General features: G+C 39.0%; 1 protein-coding gene across 1 annotated transcript in view; it reads left to right on the top strand.

The window, feature by feature from the left end:
- The window catches only part of RAPGEF5 (Rap guanine nucleotide exchange factor 5), a 157,736-nt gene that overhangs the window by 23,465 nt on the left and 111,348 nt on the right, over window positions 1-22,923 (top strand). The window contains exons 2-7 of the mRNA XM_071429179.1: window positions 4,959-5,009; window positions 6,129-6,235; window positions 7,246-7,367; window positions 8,705-8,873; window positions 14,175-14,241; window positions 21,068-21,116. Coding sequence (XP_071285280.1) covers window positions 4,959-5,009; window positions 6,129-6,235; window positions 7,246-7,367; window positions 8,705-8,873; window positions 14,175-14,241; window positions 21,068-21,116 — 565 coding nt within the window. The remainder of the gene's footprint in view (window positions 1-4,958; window positions 5,010-6,128; window positions 6,236-7,245; window positions 7,368-8,704; window positions 8,874-14,174; window positions 14,242-21,067; window positions 21,117-22,923) is intronic.

The following is a 22,923-nucleotide window of genomic DNA, read 5'->3' as shown; positions in this document are numbered from 1 at the left end:
ATGCTACTGTGACTGCAGTGCTGGCAATGGCAGAGATATCAGCAGTTGTTGGAACAGCTTGGGCAGGAGGCGAAGCACAAGCAACTTGTAGGCAAGTCATTCTCCCAAGCTGAGATGGGGCCAAAGCAAAATCCCAGGTCTAAAAATAAGGAGTAAATTCAAATGTATCTCCAAAAGATATGACTAAATCCATGCTCTACAGTACCATTAGCCCTTGAACAGAACATTAACCATGTTGTAGTAAATGCACAGGGAGTTGCTGTAGCGGACCCAGTTCAATGCTCTCCCAATGAAGGAACTAAGTCAGCATTTTACAGTAAGATACAGCTTGTTCTTTCTGATGGAGCCATTAGTATACTTTGTTGTGTAGTATGTTGTGGGGTAATTTCTTTCCAAACCTCAAAAAAATCAGTTTGTGCCAATATATTAAAATAGTATCATCGATATCTTCACATGCTTAACTTTAAATAATGTCAGAAGTTCTTAGCTTGTGTTAAAAATAACTGTACAGTTGAAGCAATACCAATTTAAACTTAGGTATAGACTTTGCATAGTAGGATTAGTCATTAAATTAGCCTCTGCTTCTAAAAGTCTACCTGTCATATTTAATTCTTTGGCTTATAGTTCTATAAGCTGACCATATAGATTTTAGATAAATATTTCCTTCTGGTTGTTTCAATTACTTGCTGCTCACTTTATTTTAATCCCCCCATTTTTTTCATGTCATTACTCTACTCCTGGTGATTTTAGTGATTTTACATACCATAGTAAACTCTTTTATAATGTTTCCCAATTTCAGACTAAATTTTCTGTGGTGTATTCAGATTTGATACTAGCAGACCTATTCCAAAACTTTCTCTGGGCCTCCTGTCCCAGCTGTCCTCTCCTGTCACATGCAGGTTGTGTTCCCAAGCTAGGATGATGCCATCCCTGTGCCATGTTCATAGCTCAGACTCTGGATCATCCTGCCCACAGGGCCCGTCCCTGCCTCCTTGTTCCTGCATCCCCAGCAGGGAAAATAAGCTGCCTATGCACACCTACTCATGTGTGATGGGACAGCCCTTCTGGAGGACACCCAGTGCTCTGGATCTCCTGCACATATGGTCTTCTGTCCCACCACGACACGTGCTGCCATAGCCCTGTCCTCTCCCTGACATGGGGCTTGGCAAAGCTTCTCCTCAAGCTGGTGAGGAGCACATGGGGATGCCAGGGTGGCAGCAGCTAGAAAGCAGCACTTGGCGTGGGCATCATTAACTGTTCCAAGGTAGTTTTTGTGAGAGATGAGCTGTTTGCCTGATGACTAATTAATTTCCTTTAAAAGCACATTTTGGCTCATTCTTAGAGTGATTTGCAAATGTATTTTCAATTGGTGTGTGTGTCAGAATAATTTTGGGAGAGCAGCCTATATTTACCAGATATCTTCAGGGAGGAGTGGTGCTTCTCCAACAGAACCACCCAAAAGCTGGGGTCTTTGAAGATGGGCTGGATCACTTATCCAGTACCTCTTCATTTCCTGTAGGCAACTGCCCAGTTTGTCCCCAACAGCCAAAGCAGTCTGCTAATAGAGGTGTGCTCAGTACCTAATATTTATTGAGGTAAGTTAAAAAAAAAAAAAAAGAAAACGGGATCTATCATGGTAGCTAGGACATAAAAATCCTAAATTTCTGTGTTAATTTCAGCCTAACTGCGGTGAGTGTTTCAACATTACACAGGCTGCACTAGCATCAACATGAAAGATCATTTTTTCTATTCCAGAAAGCCACTTCCTGTTTTGTTCTACTTTCTCCTTTCCAGTTTCTACTTTCTTATGCTTTTAGAAATTTTGGGTGGTTGGGTGCATGGCAGGCTAAATGTACTCTCATGGTGTCTCCAAAGTTTCATCTTTGCTCCACATTGATATGGGACCAGGCTGCCACTGAAAAGCCATTGTCCTGTTCCTCCCTCGTCCCTTTTCAGGGCTGTGAATTCCTCCTGTCTTCTCTGTGCACCAGAGCTACCACTTTGTGGTCTGAAGGATAAACTAGAAATTTGGGGTTTTTTTCTCTACTGGTTTTCATCATCAGATACTTTTTGCAGACTCCTAAGAATTTCTTCCTAATATTTAATCTAAATTTACCCTACTTCAGTTTAAAATTATTACCTGTCGTGTAAATGATTAGCTGTCCTTTCACTACACTCCCTGATAAAAAGTCCATCTATGTCCTTCCTGTTGGCCCCCTTTAGATACTGGAAGATACTACAAGATCTCCCTGGAGTGTTCTTTTCTCCAGGCTGAACAACCCCAACTCTCTCAGCTTGTCTCCATGGGAGACATGCTCCATTCTCGTGATCAATTTAGTGGCCCTCCTCTAGACTTCCTCCAGCAGATCTCCCATCTTTATTATGCTGGGAAGCTGACAAATGGATGCAGTACTCCAGGTGGGGGTCTCACAAAAGTGCAATAGAGGTGCAGAGTCACCACTCTCAGCCTGCTGCTCCTCCTTTTTTTGATGCAGCCCGATACAGTTGGGTCCTGTCCAGTTTTTCATCCACCAACACCCCCAAGTCCTTCTCCACAGGGCTGGTTTCAATCCACTCATCACCCAGCCTGTGTCCATGTTTGGGATTACCCCAACCCAGGCACAAGACCTAACACTTGGCCTTGTTGAAATACATGAGTACTGCACAGGCCCAGCTCTCAAGCCTCTCCAGGTCTCTCTGGAATGAATCCCTTCCCTCTAGAGTATCAGTCACGCCACTGAACTTGTCATCCCCAGACTTGCTGAGGGTGCACTCAATCCCACTGTCCACATTCCCATGCTAACATGAGGATGTTAAATAATATGGTCCCTGAGGGACGCCACTCATCACTGGTGATCAAGCACAGCCATCAAACCAATGATCACAACTCTTTGAGTGCATCCGTTTCCTTATCCACTGAGTAGTCCATCTGTCAAATCCATGTCTCTCCATTTTAGTGACAAGGATATGCATGGGATAGTATGAAATGTTTAGCACAAGTGCAGGTAGATGATGTCAGTCTCTCTCCTCTTATCCATCACCACTGCAACCCTGTTGTAGAAGGCAATCAAATTTGTCCTTTTTGCTGAGCTTCATCTTATGCTGTCATGTAAGTGCACAGTGCAGTACCACTGTTCTCCCTGGGTGACCCTCCCTGTCCTCTGTCAGTGCCAGCCTGGGAAAGGAGCAGGGAGCAGGGAAGTCAATGTATAAACTTTGACTGTGTTGCTGCAGTGAGAGAGGCTTGTGGAATGAAAGACTTGGACAGGAACCAAGAGAAGTGGTGGTATGTAGGGCTGCTGCAGAAGCGAGGTGTTAATGACATGCCGGCTAGGAAGAGTGAGTGGGATCCGAAGCAGTGTTGCGCTCTTCCAGCATCTCTGTTGGGCACAGGAGAGGGAAATTAGGCTTATATGTTGCAGTATTTCCATATGGAGCTGCTGTAATGCATGGAACTACACTAAGGTTTGTGATGAGCATGGAAGGGTAAACAGTGATAGATGCTTCTGTGGTTCCTTGTCCCTTCTCTTTCTAAAAATACAGGAACAAGAATACAGGGAGGAAAAAGCAGGTGGTGTTACTGAAATATGGATTCTATAATTCTTACAGCGTGTGAACGATGGGGTTCTTTTATGATTGAAATATACCAAGTGAGAATTAGATCCTTCTTAAAACAAGGAATTAATTATGCTGCTTAGAAGTTGGAATAATGTGAGGGAGCACCACATGATCTTCCTGTTGTAGTGCCAGTGCACCTCTACAACGTCTTCTTTTACACTTCCAGGCTTATTTTAGGCAGTGTTTATTTGTGTCTTGAGTGGCTTGTAGTAAGATAGAAGTTGCAAGTAAGCATCAGTATAGACAATATCTTGTCTTTTAATAGAGACAAGATATGGAAGGATCATGGTGAGTAAGAGTGGGTTAACCTGGTTCTTGTGGAGATGTTTATTCTGTCTCTGCCTTTCAGAGTTCTTATTCAATGTGAATTTTATAATTTTAAATCCCAGTCTTTATTGATCAGTGGTAAGATTTTGGCATTTGCATTTCCCTGCTGTGAAGACTTGCTGATTTTCCTTTCTGTCTCCTCAAATATGAATCCTCTCTAATTTCATTGAGTGATCAGTTATTTTCATGTAATGTCAAGTAGAGCACAGAAAATTAGTCTTTTCTTTGTGCCATACTGCATAACTACAGTATGTCTCTTGTAATCTCTCCTTTGTAAGGTAAATAATCACAGTCTTTTTTGTCTTTTCTCATATTAAAATTTATCAAAATCCTATCTTACTCCTACTACTCTTACTGTCTGAGTCCCCTCTAACATTGGAGCATTAATTTCTTGAGATGCTGGTACCAGTGCAACATGTGGCACTGCAGAGATAACGCTGATCTACATTAGTTACCTCCCTGCTGGTCAGAATTTTATTCACCATTTATCCTAATTTCTTTTAACTACAGTTAAGAATTTCATTTAGAAGAGTGGTCTTCTTTGAGAAGGGTTCTGTGACCCTGAGGTGTCTTTACTGAATTGATAAAGTTTGCTTTAAATTATGTGAAATTACATTTTCTCCCTCTAGTACATGCTGATTTCAATGTTGAGCTCATCATTAAATTGTCTTTTCACCCAGTATTTTTTTAGGCTTATCTTGAGATTCTTCACTGTCATTTTTGATGTTTCCTGACCCAATAATTTTGTGTTATCTATAAGCTTTGCCATCTTATTGTTCATATTCTTTTCTCGATCAAGAATAACTGTAATAGAAAACACAGAACTGAGTTTACCAAACCCTTTTCCTGATGTGAAACAATTATTATTTGAAGACGTATGTTAGACTATTCAGATGACTTGATAAATTCTTTTTATTTAGATTTCAATAGCTAAAAGACTAGATTGCAGCTACTTTATTTTTTTCCGTGCAAAAACCATAACAAAACTAACAGTCTACTTAATTATTTTACAGACCCTGTCCAGAAGAATTTCAAATCCCTATTTGGAAACTCCTTCCAATAAGGTACTTGCGAACCTTCTGTATAATTCTGTTTCATCAAACAACATGCAAGGAATGCTTCTGCTTCAGTTCAACTACTTATTCACAGCTTTGAAGATACTTGTGAATGTGACCTGAAGTTAAATCCAGTTAAGAAGTTATCATTTTGTGTGTGTGTGTTACAAATCACATCTTACTGAGTTTGCAAACTGAATTGTTGTTAATTCCAATGTGCACTTGCTTCCCAGTCACTTAAATTGTTGCCACTGTTTAGCTTACTTTTACAGTATTTTCAGAATGCTGGTTTGCATGTCACAAGATTTTACTCTCTCAGGTCTCTTCTATATGCCTTAAAAAGTTCTTAAACGTAGGAAGCAAATAAACAAAAAGATGAAACCAAACAGCATCAAGTTATTTCTTTGTGTCATTTGGTGTGTTTTGCTGAGATAGTGAGGAAACACCACAAAAGAAGCCCAAGGTAAATTCTTCAGTAAGGAGTGGTCCATGGAGTCTGGGTGGAACACGGTTTTATGGAAAACTGAGTTGGGTTCTGTTTTGACAGACACATCTGCAGCCTTGAGGTGCAGGGCAGAAATCAGGTGTGGGGAGATCAGAGCTGTCTCCATTCTGAAAGACCATATCCTCCTGGCAATGCATGGATGAACTGATCTACAGCTATCATAGGAAACCTCTAAAGGTTCTGAACAAAAATAAAGGACTATGAAATAGTCTTTCAGTGTGTATTAGGTTTGAAATAAATTATTTAGCTGAAAAACATAGGAAAATATATTAATTTTAAACTGTATCCGTGTGATTTCGGAATGGTTCCTATGTCTCTGCTTTGCCAGAATAACAAGTGTTTTCATCATTTGTCTGTTGTTCAAAGGTAAAGCTGATGGATGGTTAAACCTCTCCTTTTCTAGGGCAGCAAATCTAAAATCAGCCCAGCTCGTGGGGCACCTGCAACCCATGATACAACTGGCAGAAGCTGGGGTGCATTTCCTTTGAGACTGGGTGCTTGCTTGTCATTTACCTGTGAAAAAGGCATTGCTCAAAGGGAGGGAGTGGACAGTGGCAAGGCAATTTACTACAGCAGGAATAAATCCCTGTTTGTCACAGTTTTCAATTTCTCTTTTCATTCAGATTTATGGAGAAAGTTCTTCCTGTGCTGGGAGAGCTCTCAGGAATATTTTTACTCTACAAGCTTCTGACCTGATTAAAGACAGGGTGTACCTTACTGGCATTTGCAGGTAAATCAAAATCATTTGTTTTAATTAAGTTTAAGAGTTTTATTTGCATTTATCTATGCTCTGGTTTGACAAGAGAGTAAATTCTGAGTGATTCTGTGTATGTCACTAAGAATTAAAAATATTTTCTTTAAAAAATTTTATAAAGTCTCATGTGCCTTAATATCTTTTCTTACATTACAATGTCAGTTGTCAGAAAGCAGCAGTGGCCTGATTGTATATACATTAATTCAATTGCTTATGGTTTTCATATACGATAGTGTTTGTCAGTTATTTTTTTGAAAAGAAATAGTATTCATTTCAGCTGTGGTTTGGAGTTATAAAAGAGCTTAATTGGATTCCAAGATTTAGTGACACAGTGATTTCTGTATGTAATTTATGGAATATTTCTGTAATGAAGTGATTTTCCATTTCTGTTGCATTGTAGCATAAATGCTTCCCTCTGTTTTCAATTACACCAAAATGTGCAGCTCTCTATTATAAAGCCATTTGTTCACACCTGTGTTTAAGAAAAATGCACTACTTTTTTTATTATTGTTTAAATATATACATCTACCAATAATATGAAAGATTAAGTCCATCCTTGAGTAGCACTTAAAGTTCTTACACATATTGTTTAGCTGTACTGATTATGGCATCTCCTTGGAAAGGAGATAAAAGGCTGAGGCTAGAAGCTGGATTTTATTTATCTCTTATGCACCTTTGGATGATGTGTATGCAACACAAATTGATAAAAACTCTATTGCAAAGTATGCTACATGAATCAGGTATGTAAGGGAACTTGCTCATCTAACATAAGTTCCCTCATTGTAGCTGGAGGTACCCCCTGAGGCTTGCCAACATAATTTCTTCTCTTGAAATGAATAGGTTTACAAAAATTAGGAATTGAGACAAAGAATTTTCTCTGCTGAACAAAAAGGCTGACTTTTGATAGCTTTAAAAAGAGCTCTTTATTATAAAAGAATGTTTTAACATTACTGTAGTTTAAGAAGTGATGTTTTGCTTATTTGCAGGAGAAGTTGTGTTGGATCAGAACTCGTAGACTGGCTTTTGGAGCAGTGCCCTTTTGTCAAGTGCAGATCTACAGCAGCTGGAGTGTGGCAGCTCCTCCTGGATATGGGCATTATATTGTCAGGTCAGTCCTGCCAGTACTTGCAGTGTGAGGAAGCCTTTCCCTTTCTCCTGCACAGGACAAGAGCTGTGGTTTTGATCAGAGGAGGGGAAGAAAATAAAGCACAGATTGATCCAATTTTCTTGCCGTTCTTTTTTCTGCTATCTTTTTGGGAGGATCACTTCTGTGACCTTTCATTTCTTAAATACCAAAGATCAATCCCTTGTTTTTGGCAATTTCATTCCTTTTTTCATTCCTGTAATTGCCTATTATCAAGTTGCAGACAGAGTGCGTGTCTTTTCCAGGCTTTTTTTTTTCCCCTCAAGCTATTTTTGGTTTCTCACAAGACAGCAGCTGTTTAGTTGCTGCAGATCATGGCTTTACTAGATGACTTCTGTTGCTATTAAGCTATTAATGATTTTCTTTTCCTAATTTTTAATTATGACGGGATGAGAGAGGATCCAGTTCCTTGAGACAGTGGTGAAGCCAAGTTCTACCCTGCTGTCTCCAACTCCCCCACCAAACTGAGGGATTTGGTCCAGCTAATGTGATTGCTGATAATTACACTGACACCTAGCCTCTGGATAGCTGATGGATTTTACTTGGAGGCTGGAACTACTAAGGTAGCTCAACTCAGGTCATACTCCACCCTGGGGTTCGCGCTAGACACTTAACCTCTTTCTTATGAAAAGGTGAGGACTTATAGAAGATTTCTGCATATGTACACATATGAAAGTGTACTTTAAGGTTTTCTTCAGCTAAACTGGCAGCATATCTGGTCATGCAGCCTCAGCAAGGGCCAAATGACTTGTTGCAGAAGCTTGTGATTTTGGCTTTGGACTCTGTTCTTTTTTCCTGATTAAATCAATATTTTTTTCAGGGAAGACAACTGATACATCTTCTTATCCAGGTCTAGTGTGCAAATTGAGTAGAATTGAATTTCAGGAGAAGCTGGAATAATGATGGACTGTATCCCCATTACTGAACTTTGTTTACTAATGCCTGACCACTAGTGAAAATGGTTTAGAAACCAATGGATAGTGAGACTCAGAAATCTAACAAAAAAGAGGAAAGTTTTTATTCCATAAGTCTGAACTGATTCCAAAATTGATTAAACGCTCATCAATCTTAATGCTTGAATTTCAAGATCCTGGAGATCTTTAAACTGAGGTTTTGGGGTTTTCCTGTTTGGATGCACTGAATTAAATGGAGAGGTCAGGATTGTTTCTGTGCTGAGTATTCATTCCTTTTGTCCTTTTGTGATGGTATAACTCAGTGTTAAGATCAAGTAATACAGAATGTGGTGGGAATCTTTACATGCTGAAAGTTTAAAGGGTATCTAATATTATTTTTTCTTACAGTGGACAGACAACTCTATTTTCAAGACAGTCATGCTTTCTACCAGTTCTCAGCAGATGAATGCACCTACCTTTTCTGTGAATTTGAGAAAGAGGAAGCATGGAAGAATGGAGTAAAGCTTCTAATTCAACTACTGCCACTATCTCCTCCCAGGATTGACATGTGCAATCTGTAAGTGTGCATATACAGCTGTTTGCAACTTCTACTGACCATTTTATAGATGTCTGGCCTTATAATGACAGTTTGCCCCCAAATCACCTTGCAAATGAGACAGCTTTCTTTTGGGGGTCGAAAAATCTTGTAGAGATGTGCTTTTCATCTGAGAAGGTTGGAAGGGGTAGGAAAATGGAGGCACCTGACTAGAGGTTTTGGACATACTACAGTTTTTAGGGACTAGCTTGCTGTCTCTAGCTTGCTATATTACCTGGGCACGTGATTTTTTTGGTCTCCTCTTACATTTGGAGGTTTGGCATGAATTTGGCAGCAGGGATGCTCTGGTGATGATTGACTAGCAGATCAGATGCCCTTGTGATGTGTCAGGATCAGCTTTCAGATGGATTGACAAGATGGGTGGAAATGTGGTATCTTCAGTCATTTGATTTTAATTTTCTACTATATGTTTGCCAGAGCTCTGTAAACTCACATAATTATTCTTTTCTGCAGAATATGCCTTTTAAGAGTTTTGCTTACTCTATTTCTCCCCTTTAACCTGACTATTGAATGTTATCATACTCTCTGTGCTCATGTGTCTGCACTCTAAGGTTGCCTGTTTAGAGTGGCTAGAAGGAAAACATAGTCATTTGTTCTGCAGTGAGAGGCCAAAATAGAGGAAAAAGGTGTTAGTGAAATCTCTGGAGGTTCATGACCATTTGTGCTTTAGTAAATCTGCAGGAGTTGGCCTGAACAGACAAGTTAAGTTAAATTTTTTCATTATTCCTAGCATGATGATCCTCAAACCCAATACTTTGGAGAACTATTACTCTGGCAGCACCAGAATTTATTCTCTTTGATGCCAAAGATGACACTTTCTTCTATGGGCACTTTCCTTCTCTACATATTAGCCTTTAAAAATGCTCATTCTGAGATGATGAATGTCCAGTAGAAATATTTCAAAGAAGCACAAAGTCCAAAGATCCTGTAAGCTGTTTCAAGCCTAGATTCTTAAATTCAGGCATGGTAGGGAAAAAACTCAGTAATTTCTCTACATGGTTCAGGGTGGAAACTTGATTCCCTTCCCTGTTGCTGACTGCCCTCACCAATCAAATATTGGCAGTTCTGGAGTGGATCTTCCTTTCAAAATGCATTTATTTGATCAGCTGGAATGAGTGTAGGCAAGTGACAGAATATGTCAGCAGCAGGACTGAATATGATCTTCTAAGCAGCTGACTCACATGGGAGAAAACCTTTGACTGTTTTTGCAAATAGAAATTTCTTGTCTTCCAGCCAACTCTGGTGCTAAACAATTTGTCTGTCCCTTAAATATCAGGGCATTTTGATCTTGATTTTAGTGGGAATTGGGATTTTTCTCATCACTGTAACTCAAACCACTTTTCATGGTTTGTGTCTCCTCGTTCAAAGGATTTGAATCTAAAGGGCAGAACAGATAGGTCATATTGATGTGTTACATGAAGGATGCTGGGTAGGAAAATGGATTGAAGGCTTTTTACCTTCAAGTTTACAGTCTGCTTTGCAGTTTTATCATTTCAGTACAACTGTCATTTCCAGTGCAAGATGATCCCTGTCACATGAATTGAACAATTATTCATTAATGTACATTTCCAGCTCCTTCCTGCTCACATTATTCAAATTTGAGTTGAAGTTGGATTTCTTTTGGGAATATTGTCACTGAAAAATTGTTTTCTGGAGCTTTTACCTGTCAGATTGTGAGGGTGCTTTTTGAAAAAGTATATATTGTAGGAATTGAATTTTAAATAATGGTACACCCTTGAGGGAATGTGATATTAAAGCAGAAGGAGACTTTTCCAGTTTCAAAATTCTTCATGCTTGATGCAAATAATAAACTACTAAAACACAGTCAGAAAGGGAATAGGTGTGATGAGATGTTTGTTAAAGTTGTCTGACCTGGTTAAATAAAGCCATATACTCCTTTTCATGAGGAAAGAGAGCAATTCTAAAAACCTTTCCCTGCAGGGTTTGTCTTTTCTTGAATATATAAGCTGTTTTGCATACCATTAGAAGCACAGGATTTTTTTATAATTTAATATTTTTGTACTCATTTTTCTGTCTTAGCTTTTCCCACAATCTATATTGACTGCATTGACTCTATATGTACATAGGGATAGAGAAATTCTTACTTCATTTATCAAATTCCCTGCGTTTGATGAGATCGGAAGCAGCTGCCTGCTTGTGCACCAGAAGGGAGCATTGGTTGTCTCCTGGTGGTTCCAGAAGCCAGATGACCTCTGTCTCCTCTGCAGCTGTGGGCAGCAGCCTTGTGCTTGCCTGGGCTGCATCAGTGGGTCTCTGGAATACCATGGTTCTGCTCTCAGAACAGAAGGAGTCTGTAGACCTGAGTAGGCAGCAGCAGCTCTGGGGACTTCCTTCAGCAGCTATTCTGGAAACCCTGTTAAATAAACATAGCTCAGATTTGACTTGCTGTACAGATTTTTGGTGGATCTGTATTTGTTTCTGGGTAGTTTTAGCAGTGTTACCAAATTACAATAGAAAACTCTACAATGAAAATACTGTTCTGAAGTCTGAGATGTGCTTATGATTCCTAAAAAAATGCTCCGTGTTGGTCTTGGTGGAAATTCCTTACATTCAACATAACATTGGTGGGATTCACCATGGAAAACAAGTCAGGACATAGCAGATTTTCAGCAGCTCATGCTAATCTGAAGGCTAATGTTGTGTGTATTCCACAGGATTCAGACCCTGTAAATGCTGTCAAATTAGATGGGACAAATGAAGGGGCTTCTTGGGGTCGTTAAACACCCAGTGTTAACCACAGTCATTCTACTTGAGCAGAAAACAAGTGAACATTGCAGTAGCCTGGGAACAAAAAATCTGAATTGAAAGCTCTGCCACGGGCTCCCTTACAACCTTGAGCAATCACTTAGGCTCTTATTTAATGCCTCCTGAATTCTTTTCCAGTTACTGCAATGGTGTTGTATCAGGTGTTTAATCCTTGCGTGCTTCTATTTCCTTCTTTGTAAATGGGAGTGTTTATAACAATTCCCAGAACCACTGGTAGACTCAGTGAACATTTCAAGAATGCACTCAGCTGAGACTGTTGAAATTTATCACATAATACTTATAAAAATTTTTGGAAGGTATGTTAGCAGAGTTTTTTTCCTTAGTCTTACATTGCTTTTTATTTTCAGGAGTGTTGCACTATATTCTCTGTCTCCTGTCCTGAAACAATTTGCATTTTATTGGTATCAGAAAAGTAACCATTCTTAGAAGTAATTTGGTTTTCATGCAAACAGCCAGGATGGCATATTAATTTAGTTACTGCCTTATGGAGTTCCTGGAAAGCTTTTGCTGAGCACCAACAGCTCTCAGGTGTTGCGTGGAAACTGACTTGCCTACTTGCAGATCTAGAACAAGAATCCCTGCATCTCACTCTGCTTAGCAGACTGAGCCCACAGATCACTGAACTATATAAGCACTAATTTGCCTGGGCTTTGTAACTCCTGTTTGATACCAGACTCACTAGGTCCTAGCTGTCCACTTTTGAAAAAATTAGGCTGTAACTGTTGCTTTGTTCCTTTTGTCCATTGGCCTGGGTGTCATAATATACCCTTCCTCTCTGATTCTGAAGAGCTGACTCTAATTTTTAGTGTATTCATTGTTTCAGAAGTATTTGATGATCATATGCAGCTGAATACTGGGAGTATTTTTAAACAGAAAATGAAGTGATAAAGGCCCAAGAAGGAACTAGCTATGTTATGTGCTGGTCTAGGTTTATAGATTGCGTCTGTGGCTGTGTCTGCTGAGCTACTATCTTCTGCCTCCAATTTAGAAGAATCAGGTCCTGGTCTGGTTCTGAGAGATTAGAAAAAAAATCAGATGTATAGAGAAACTTCTATAAAGTTCAGTTATTTTAATCTCATTCTAAAGTATAAAGAGAAAATCTGAATAAATCAGTCTTTGTAAATGAAAATGCATTCATTTATTTCTTTTGGGCTGTTTATAACACTTAAAATGTTAAATCACATTTTCTTTGAATAGAAAAGGCAGTTGTGAAAATAACTGTGATTTTCATCTGAATTACCATTTTGATCTGAATTTGCTTGCCCCAAAATGAATGCATGTGTCATTCTGTGCTTTCTGACCTTAATTTTTTAATCAGGGAATGAAATTTTTGGACATGGGATGTAAGAACTGCAATATACCAGCTGCATATTCCAGATGTCTTGCCAGCTCTCTCCCTAAGGACATCAAGGCATATAAGCAATTAAATAATTTAGTCAAAGACAGAAGCTTCTGCTAATACCTGGGATTTATATTTATTTCAGCAGCTGCAGTTTTGTGTATCTGTTCAGCTTGCTGGCATGCTTCTTGAATACCATGAAAACTAAAGATCTCAAGGGCATTTTCTTTTATTTCTTCCTGTAGTTATAACCCTTGGTGCATATGGTGTAATGCTTCTGATTCTCCAAAAGCTTCTGGAAGGCTTACAGATGTTTTAGTGTACAGATAATTTAGATGGGAATTAGACTGTTTTAAAGAAAAACACAGTCTTATCCTGTACTGTCCACTTTTGTGTGGCTGTTTCCACGTGGGCCAGACTTCTGGGATGGTTTCTAGGAGGGCTGTGCCTTTACTGCCTCACTTTTGAAAGGACACATTAAGTCTCTTTCTTGCGAGTCACTGTCAAGACAACCTAATGTTGCTCTCAGCTGTTGCTTTAGTTTGGTTATTTATGGCTTCTTAAATGTATTATTTTCACTTTCAGTTATTTTTTCTGAATATGGTTATTTATGGCTTCTTAAATGTATTATTTTCACTTTCAGTTATTTTTTCTGAATATTGAATTTCACTTGTCACAAAATTATTCTGATGTAGTCTGTTTTCATCTACATGCAGTTGTATTCCATAGGTGCTGCTCCACACCTTAGCAAAGCTGGGTGGTGGGCAGATAGAAAACTCTTTGCTCTATTCACAGAGTAAGTTTTTAGCAAAGCAAAAGATGCAGTCAAATAAGCAACTCTGCTCTAAAGGGTCCTGCATTCTTCAGTTCTTCATCATATTTTTATAGCTGAGGAATTCTCTCACTGCTTCACGTTGGTTGGATCAAAAGAGTTCTTGACAGCAAGGGACAAAGGGTGTACTCTGTCATTACTGACATGATTAATTATTGTCATGCTGCAGTCCTCATTTTGATGTGGAATCTCAAAGGCCCTTTTACATTACTGCCTGTGGCTACACAGTTCCTTACTTTCCAGGAATCAAAAGATGTTGAAATAGAATGAAAGAAATAATAAAATCTTGTTTTTATTTTTTAAGGCCTGATCAAAAAATAGAAGATACAGCAGAAACCAATGCTGAAATTCTTGCTCGTCTCACTTCTGCGGTAAGGTCATTGCATCAAAGTTTGAACTGATCATGTTTGAAATATTGTCATATCTTGGATCCTTTCAAATTAAAGACTTGGTCTAAGTGAACAGATGTTTGTATATGAAGACTTTTTTTTAGTCTCTGGAAGGGGAGAGCTTTACTGAGGTCTTAGTGTACAATTCCAAAGCTATTAAAATCAACCCAAGCAAGGACTGCAGCAGCCTGCTCTTGTAATATATGCTATTCTTGGCCCAGAAGATACCCTGTTGGAGGACCAAGGTGACTTTTGTGTGATGTGCTTTACTCTCAGACCCTCTTGGTAAAGTCTACATCAATGGGAGACAAAGGGAGATAAAAGTTTTCAACATCCCTTGTGTAGATTATAATAAACTTCTGAGGACACCTACCTGGGAAACCTGAGCTTCCTAACTATATTTAGCCTCAGTAAACTTCACCATAATAAACAATAGCTTGCTCTGTTTCTGCTAGAGTGTGGTGCATCTTGTTTATCTTGTGAGATCACTGTTCTAAGAAGAAGACAGACAGGACTTGAGAAAGTTAAGCTAGACTAACTCAATTTAATGTAATCTGTATGATAGCACAGAGTGTACCCTCATAAAATTAGCAAGCAATGCAACACTGTGAGGAATGGTTGGTCACCATCCCTGGAGGTATTTCAAAGATGAGTGGATGTGGCACTTGGGGACATGGTTTAGTGTGGACTTGGCAGTGCTGGGTTAACAGCTGTACTTGATGATCTTACAGGTCTTTTCCAACCAAAATAATTCTATGATTCTATGGTCGTGCTGCCACTTAGAGGGACTTTGACAGTCTGGAGAGATGGGCCAACAGAATCTCAGGAAAGTCTGCAAAGGGCAATGCAATGTCCTGCATCTGGGAGAAATTACCTCATGATTCTATACAGATTGGGGGTTGACTGAAAAGCAGCTTTGCAGGAAAGGACCTGGGGGTTCTGGCAGACAGCAGGTTGAACCAGAAACATGCCCTTGTGGCAAAGAAAGAAGTGCTTCCTGAACTGCATCAGTAAGAGCATTGCCCTTAGGCTGAGGCAGGTGACCAGATGTGGAGTCTTGGATCCAGTTCTGAACTCTCAGTGCAAGAGATATGGATGTCCTGGAGTGTATGTGAATGACCATGGAGATGGTTGGGGAATAGAGAACTTGACTTGCAAGGAGAGTCTGACAGAAGTGGAAGTGGGGCTTGGAGAACAGAAGCCTATGGGAGGGCCTTACTGATGTGTACAAATATCTGATGGACAGGCTCTAGCTGGCCATGATTTTCAGCAGAGGTTTGGATCAGATGATCTCCAGAGGTGCTTTCCTACCTCCATCACTCTGGGATTCTGCAGTTCTGTGAAACCCAAAGTTATGGTATCATCAAAACATGGAATTGGTGTTAGTTCTGTTTTTGGCATGTGAGAAAGTAGGGTGGAAAAAATTAAGCAAGCCAGGTAGTTTTATGAAAAAGGCATGAGGATAAGAGCTATTTTAAGAAAAACAAGTAAAGTGCTATCTTGAAATTGCTGGAAAATGGAAGGAAAGGAGAATTTTTGCTGTCTCTTGTAAAGACAAATGTCTTTACAAAGGATATTTAATAATGTGTTTGGAAAGCTAGTTATTCTGTATATTCAACTTTATTCAAGAATATTTTAAAATGTATGACATAAGCAAATGCTGTGTTTTAAATATCTTTTTTTATTGTCTCAATATTCAAATTCCTTGTTTTCTCTAGTTTTTTTCTTAACTGAAAATGAAAGGTGAACTCAGAACCTCAATATCCTTCATTTTTGTTACCATACAGAGCAAAAATAGAAAACAGTGAAAGACTTTCTGCAAAGTTTCATTTTTTTTAAACATTTGTAAAGCACCAACTCTATAAAACATTGCCAGTATTCCTCAAAAGCTTTGCCTATCAAAAATAGAATAATGGAGGTTTTGTCAGTTAAGAAAAAGGGACATGCTCAACAAAACAAAGTGACCTTTTGAGTTTAAGAACTGTATCTAGCTGGATGCACTTGGGTAACATGCATGTCCTTAAACACCTAATTGACAGTGAGTTCAGAATGTTTCACATCTGCGAGGCTGAACCTGTGAACTACATCCTGAGTCACTCCAGCAGCAGGGCACCTGGACAGGGTTTTCTTAAATGAACCATTTTATTGCTGTAGCTAACTAGCTAAAGAAAAATTAGGCAGTTCCATCTCCAGATGGCCTGAGACCCATCTATTGCCATGGTGATGTCAAGAATCTGATATTTTCTCCTGCATTTTCTGATTTTCCACAGAACTTTGTAGTTCCTCTGTAATGATTTTCTAGTCTACCCCTGGGAAAAAGGCACAAGGCCAGAGCAGAATCCTCCAAATTTTAGCATCTGTATATGAGCTTTTCCTGTTTAGCCCTCCAGAATATTGCTTTTCCTCCATAAAGTAGATTGGGACCTAAAAGACTCATTGTAACCTTATGGGAAGTCTTTTTAAGTCCCAGAAGAATTTGAAACCTCAGCTCACACTATTCAACAGAGGGCTGGACTGTCCACTGTCTTGGTTCTCTTTTTGTAAGCAGGGGCTGCAAAGTGAGAGTGAAGTTATCAGCTATTACTGGAAATGTGTTCACACTGGCTTTTTGGCTCACTGAATGTTTATGCATTTTGTACAAAATTAAACCATTCTTCTTTGAAGAATTCATAATTGAAAATCCTGCTCATGATACTCTTCACACCAGAATTTCAGAAGTGTGAAAAAACCCACAAAATCATCCCTACTTCTGGCCTAGCACTAAAGCAGTCGAAGATTAAAGTTGACTTTTTAATTGGAGATGCAAATCCCACTTCTGTCTCTGCTTTTCTTTTTGCTTTTAATGGAACAAAATATTATTTTGGGGTCAGAAGAAAGTTTCTGTGTCAGCATTTTTTTCAGGGGATTCCATTCTAAATTTTCAAATGTACACTGATTGTGATGATCCAACCCAAGCAAAATTGGAGGAATCTGTGTGCCTAAAATATAAATCCCTCTTTTAATCTATCAAATTATGTGCTTATATCATATGTTCCATTACATGAGGCACCAACAAAATGATCAAACTTAAATTCTAAAGGCAAGCAGTGCAAAATTTGCAAGCAGTGCTAAATGCCATTAGAAATACATTTGCATCAGATAATCTTTTTTGGTCATGAATTTTTAAAAGAATGCTGTGATTACTCATGGATTTAAAAAAAGCATTCTAGAGCTGTCATGCATCCCATGTCGTGTCCTGAAGAGCAGCTTCATATTCAGTGTTTTGTGTGCTAAAAGCAGAACATGGTGAGATGTCTATGAGTGCTTCCACTGCAAAGCCTTTTACCTTACCTTGTGGTGGAACAGAAGATGATATCAGGATATTAATGAGGTGTATCTGGAAAATAGTTTTCTGGTACTTTAAGGCATCAGCCACTATTACTTTTATTTAGAGCCCATCAAGTTATCATAACTTGAGATGCAAAAATGTGAACCAGTTTACTGTTTTTCGAAACCCTGCTGTTTAGAGCCTTCTGTTGCAGGATTTAATTTTGAGTTTCTGTAAGGATTGGCACCTTGTCTCTAGATTGAAGTCCTGCTTGGCACAATAGTATCTTGACTACTGTCTCACAAAAAACTATTATGGGCAGAAACAAGAGAAAGGAAAAAAGATGATATGCAGTGTCTGCTAGATGCACAGTTATGTCCACTATGACAAAATGATAAGATTTGTGATAAGAGAAGAGCAGTAGTTGTCATTTACTTTTTAAAATTCTCTATTCTTTGAAGACAAGATTCACCATATAAATGAGCCATTTGTACTTAATCAAGCAGAAGTATACCCAGGTATCACTTTCTATGCATACTCTTCTATATTTCAGAAAGAAAACTTGATTGAGATGTAGTAACATGCCAACTACCCACTCAAAATGTTTTCTTTCAGACTTTCATAATATTTCCATAAATATTGTGTAGTGAACTGGCCTTTAAAATGAATCAGTTTTGACATCTGCAATGCTACTCAAATGGGATACTGTTTGGATAGTGTTAGCTTTGTAGCAACAAGCTGTATGTATAAAACATATTTTAAAATTTAATATGTCAATATGGTAGGCATAGTCCTTGTTTATATATTTTATTTTGTGTCTGCATTATTATCTTCAATGTGATGTGCGACTATCGATTTTGTCAAACAGGCAGTGACTGAAATCCTGTTAGGAAGAATCATGATAATGGGTAGCATGTGTGCAGTGAGGAGTGAGTGTTATACATGGATTTCCATTGAGGTAATGATGCAGAGGAATTGCATGTCCAGCAGGGATGTCAAGTGCATTTATGCTAAAATAGACTAAAGCATATAGATTATGAAATCTAGGGGCACCACTCGAATCCAGTACTGCTCAGCAGTACCAGTTCTTTGTGATTGGAGTGAATCCTATGAGAGGGACCTCAGATTGTCCTGATGGAACCCTTTGATGAAGGAAATTTTTCTCATTGTTAAGACCAGAGAAACATATTTTCCTCCTGCTTTATCTAAAGGATTTTGCTCAGGTTAAGTAAAAGAGCAGCTGCATTCCTGACCAGCAGCAAACTATGAGATATTTAGCTTGACATAGACAAAATATAGAAGCCCAGCCTTTTTATTGCCTGTGATTTTAGCACTATCTTTCAAACCTGAAAGGTATCACCTTATAAGCAAAAGTAATATTGGAAATACAACTGCAGGATGCCACAATGCTGCCTTTTCTTCTGACAAGATGGGTTTTTCTTTGCAGCCATGGAGATGTTTGCATTTCTTGAATGTTTGATTGGGTTAAGAGATACATTTGCAATTGTTTCAGGTTGTAATGTCTCTTAAGTATAGATATAAGCTTAGGATAATGCATTTATTAAATGCTAAGAGATAAAGGTGAGACATCAGTGAAATGCTTCTCACTGTCAGTAACCTGTGACAATAGACCAGAATTGACATGGGTACCTTTTGAATTTAATGAAGGGAGAGGGTCTGAGAAGTGTAGCCATGAAAAGTCACGGTGTTGTTGTTCAGGAACAAATTGGGCTTTTATTGAAAATCCTGTTCTTTATTAGATAGCTTGTATGTATTATTATAATACTTGTGTATAGCAATTGCTGCAAGGAAGCACATGAGTTGTTTTTCTGTTCTTTCCCATTTTACTTGAAGTTTATGCTTACATTACCTATGATTAATATTTCTCCAGACATGGGAATGAGTGTACAGGAAGGAAGGAAGGGAAGGTAATACTGCCAGCTTGCACAATTGTGCTGGAAACAGGATGACATTTAAGAAAACCATGGCACTGCCTTCATATTTTCCTGCTTGGAGTGGCAGAGAACTCCGTCCCTCTCAGCAGGACAGCATCAAGGAATAGAAAAGATCCTTTTCCCTTGCAAGGACAGCAAAAAAGTCTTTTTGGTCCTTTGCCACAAAGGAAAGAAGGATGCAAGCAGAGGAAGGATGTGGCCTCTGGTGTGACTGGCTTGTTCCACATGCAGAGTGTACTGCTGCATGGCTCCTGAGGATCTGCAGTTACCATTGTACTGAGATGTCCCAAATGATTTTGTCTGTCTTTCTGCTCAGACCAATATAATGTTAACTATTCTTCTTTCACATTTTCCAACTTCTCTTCAGAGACATGAGAGTGAGACATAGACAGTTGTTAGTAATTGTGTTACTTTGGGAATCCTCTGTGGGCTTTTTGCCTTATGACTGAGCCACATATCTTGAGAATGATGTCTGAAGTTTCATGTCTGTCAGAAACTGCATGTCAAACCTCCCACTGCAGAATAGCCTTGAGCCTTGCCTAGGTCTGTTATACAGGATGGCTAGTATGCACTGCTGGAGGCTTTGTACAGAGAGGTGGGACAATTCCTAGAAAAAATTGGAATGTGCCATATTGTTTGGTTGTTTTTTTTTTTTTAAATACTGAAAACAACCTGTCTTGGGAAAATTGAGGAAATTGTAAGGTGTATGTAGCAGAGAGCATTTGGTGCTCTAGGCCAAGTGCAAGCAGCTGCAGTGGGACAGATGATGGCAGTGAAGAAGCAGGAAGCATAAAAATAATATATAGAAAAATTATAGAGAAAGAAATTATATTAAAAGGAATAGACCTATGGAGGAAAGTGGATGTTGAGTTGAGCTGGCTAAAGAGAAAATAGCTGGTCTATACAGAGAATATGAAGAATACAGAGACAAGAGGATGAGTAAGGGAGCTGGTTAGCATGGCAGGGCTGTTTTACAGGCTAGTGAGGGACCCTGTAAAACTATAAATAGCCTTGACTTCTGCATTTTCATCCCAAGTGAAATTTTGGTCCAGCAATTCTCAGCCATGCTACTAGGAGAGGTTGTTTGCTCTTAGAAGATCTAAAAAGTGAAGGTCAATTATGTACAGGAGGAACCTCTGTCAAACCTCAGCATGAAGGATTCTCTTATTCTGGAGTCACACAATAAATCCAGCATTACAGTGTGCTCATCAGAGGCAAAACAAATATGTAACAAGGGAAGGGAGAAGATTCAAGTGTGTACTTGTGAAAGAGATATGCTGTGCAAATAAATTACAGGTCAGGCTACTGAATTGCCCACTCCCTAAGGAATGTGGGGTATTTACACGAAATTAAAGTCACAGAATTCCCAGCTGAAAAGGAGATAGATTTGCTAGGAAAACTGACTGTAGTTTCAAAATCAGGCATAATTCCACATGCAGTTGATTGCTGCAAAGCATTGATAGCTCTTATCTTGCCAGTGTTGCATTCTGTTTTATTTGACTGTGCCAGGAACTTTAACCATCCTTTTCTTTTCCTGATATTTTAGGTACAGAGAGAACTGGCTGCTGTCATTGCCTTGAAAGCAAGGAAGTCAGGTGAGTCAGGCTGAACTTCAGAGGGGTTTTTGTAATGCTGTTCCCTTTTGTCATTTCTTGAAGTATCTGAATAGTCACTGCTGTCTTTTTAATACGGGGAAGAAAAGATACTGATGGAGAATCTGTGTATACAGCACAATGCAATTACAGCTAAGCTTCTCTCCATCTAGCTCATTATGTCTAACAACCTAACTAATAAAATCAGTGTTTCAGTTCAACTTGGGTCTCTCTGACCAAAATCACTATTTTCTCTAGGCTTGCTCTTTATAAAAAAAGCTGATGTCTTTATTTGACTTCAATTTAGGACAAATAGGTTGATAATTTTCCTTTTTTTTTTCTTTTATCATCCAGTATCTCATGCCATCGTCTTTTCTGCCTTTTACCAGCCCAGCCAGGTGTTTTTCTTACTGCTAAAGCAAAAGGACAGCTTCATGCACGGAGGTGTTCTTTCCTGCCTTTTCTTCTGTATGGCTGGAGAGGCAAGTCTCTGATCAGGGCAGGAGAAGGGAAGAGGCAATTGGATAACTGGGAGTCTCTGCCAGTAAAAGCACTCCCAAGAAATGCTGGTGCCACAGTGCAAAGCACTGAAATACGTGGCCATCTCAGCTCCATCAGGGTGTGTTAGCACAGGCACTTCAGCAGGTGGAGTCTGCACTGCTGAGGCAAGGAAGGAGGCAAGCAAGCTAAGCTGTGTTTCCCAGGCACTGCACAGGAACCAAAAGAACCTACTTGGCCAGACCTGACTCTTTACAGGTTAACTCTCTGTTGTCTTTGTGCAGTGTCTTCTGCACCAAGCTGAATGTATTTCTAAAGTAAAGCAGAGGTGGAGTGACCTTAAATTATTAGCGTGTTCCCAAAGCCTTTGAGGTCTTTGAGCGCATTTTCATGGAGCATCTCTTGTGATTTTCAGTGATTTTTCTAGAAATCAAAGTCACAAATCTTGTACTTGAGCTATTTTCTGTCTTGTTCATTGTACTGCATCTCTATCAGTCTGTCTGTGACAAGTACAGCACAAAATTTACTACACACACGCACAACACACATCATGTTATCGTAAACTGGAGGCACCAAGAAGATGTGGCTGGTCTACCTGCCAATATTTTCTTGTGAAAATGTAAGTATTAAAAAAATACTCTAGACACAGTTTGATGCTATTTTTTTCTGGAAATAGAAGTATCCATAAGTTATACCCACACTCATCTATAAATGTAAATCTGTGGAAAGCGAGCACAAATGTGAGTGTGAATTCAGACCTGAATTTTTTCTATGGGAAAGCTTTACTTCTGAAAGTGCTATAGTAGTTTATGATGGCAACAGCCCTCAGCTGCTTGCCCTTACCTGGTGTCACCCCAGTCCCACCTGACTTGTAATGGCTGAACATGGAAATGCTTCTGCTCTGGCTCAGTGTAGAGGAAAACAGGCTATTTTAAAGAACTGCTCAAGGTAATCTTTTGTTTTGCTGCTAAATGGGCTGAGCATGGTGCCATGTATATTTACTTCCTGCTCATGGAGGTATCATATATCTCTCTGCTTTTAAGCAGTTTTGTCTGCAAATATTTCTATAGCTATGAGCTATAAATAGAAGTCTTTCCCCCAAAATAGTTATTTTTAGCTTGAAGTAGTCTCTTATTTCCTTTTGGTAGATGGTTGTTAAGAGTAGAAAATGGGGTGGGCATTACATTAGGAATGAGATGCAAGAGATGAAAATCCAAAAGGAGAATATCTCTTGGAGTCTCCTTTTTCCTGGTGTAATTGCAATCCTCAATGTGCAGGTAGAAATATTGCACTTTAAAATTACAGCCTTAAT

This window comes from Agelaius tricolor, unplaced genomic scaffold, assembly GCF_023055355.1.
Source record: "Agelaius tricolor isolate 1412-34295 unplaced genomic scaffold, bAgeTri1.0.p SCAF_6, whole genome shotgun sequence".
NCBI lineage: Eukaryota > Metazoa > Chordata > Aves > Passeriformes > Icteridae > Agelaius > Agelaius tricolor.
This window is presented reverse-complemented; position numbering and strand designations above follow the sequence as displayed.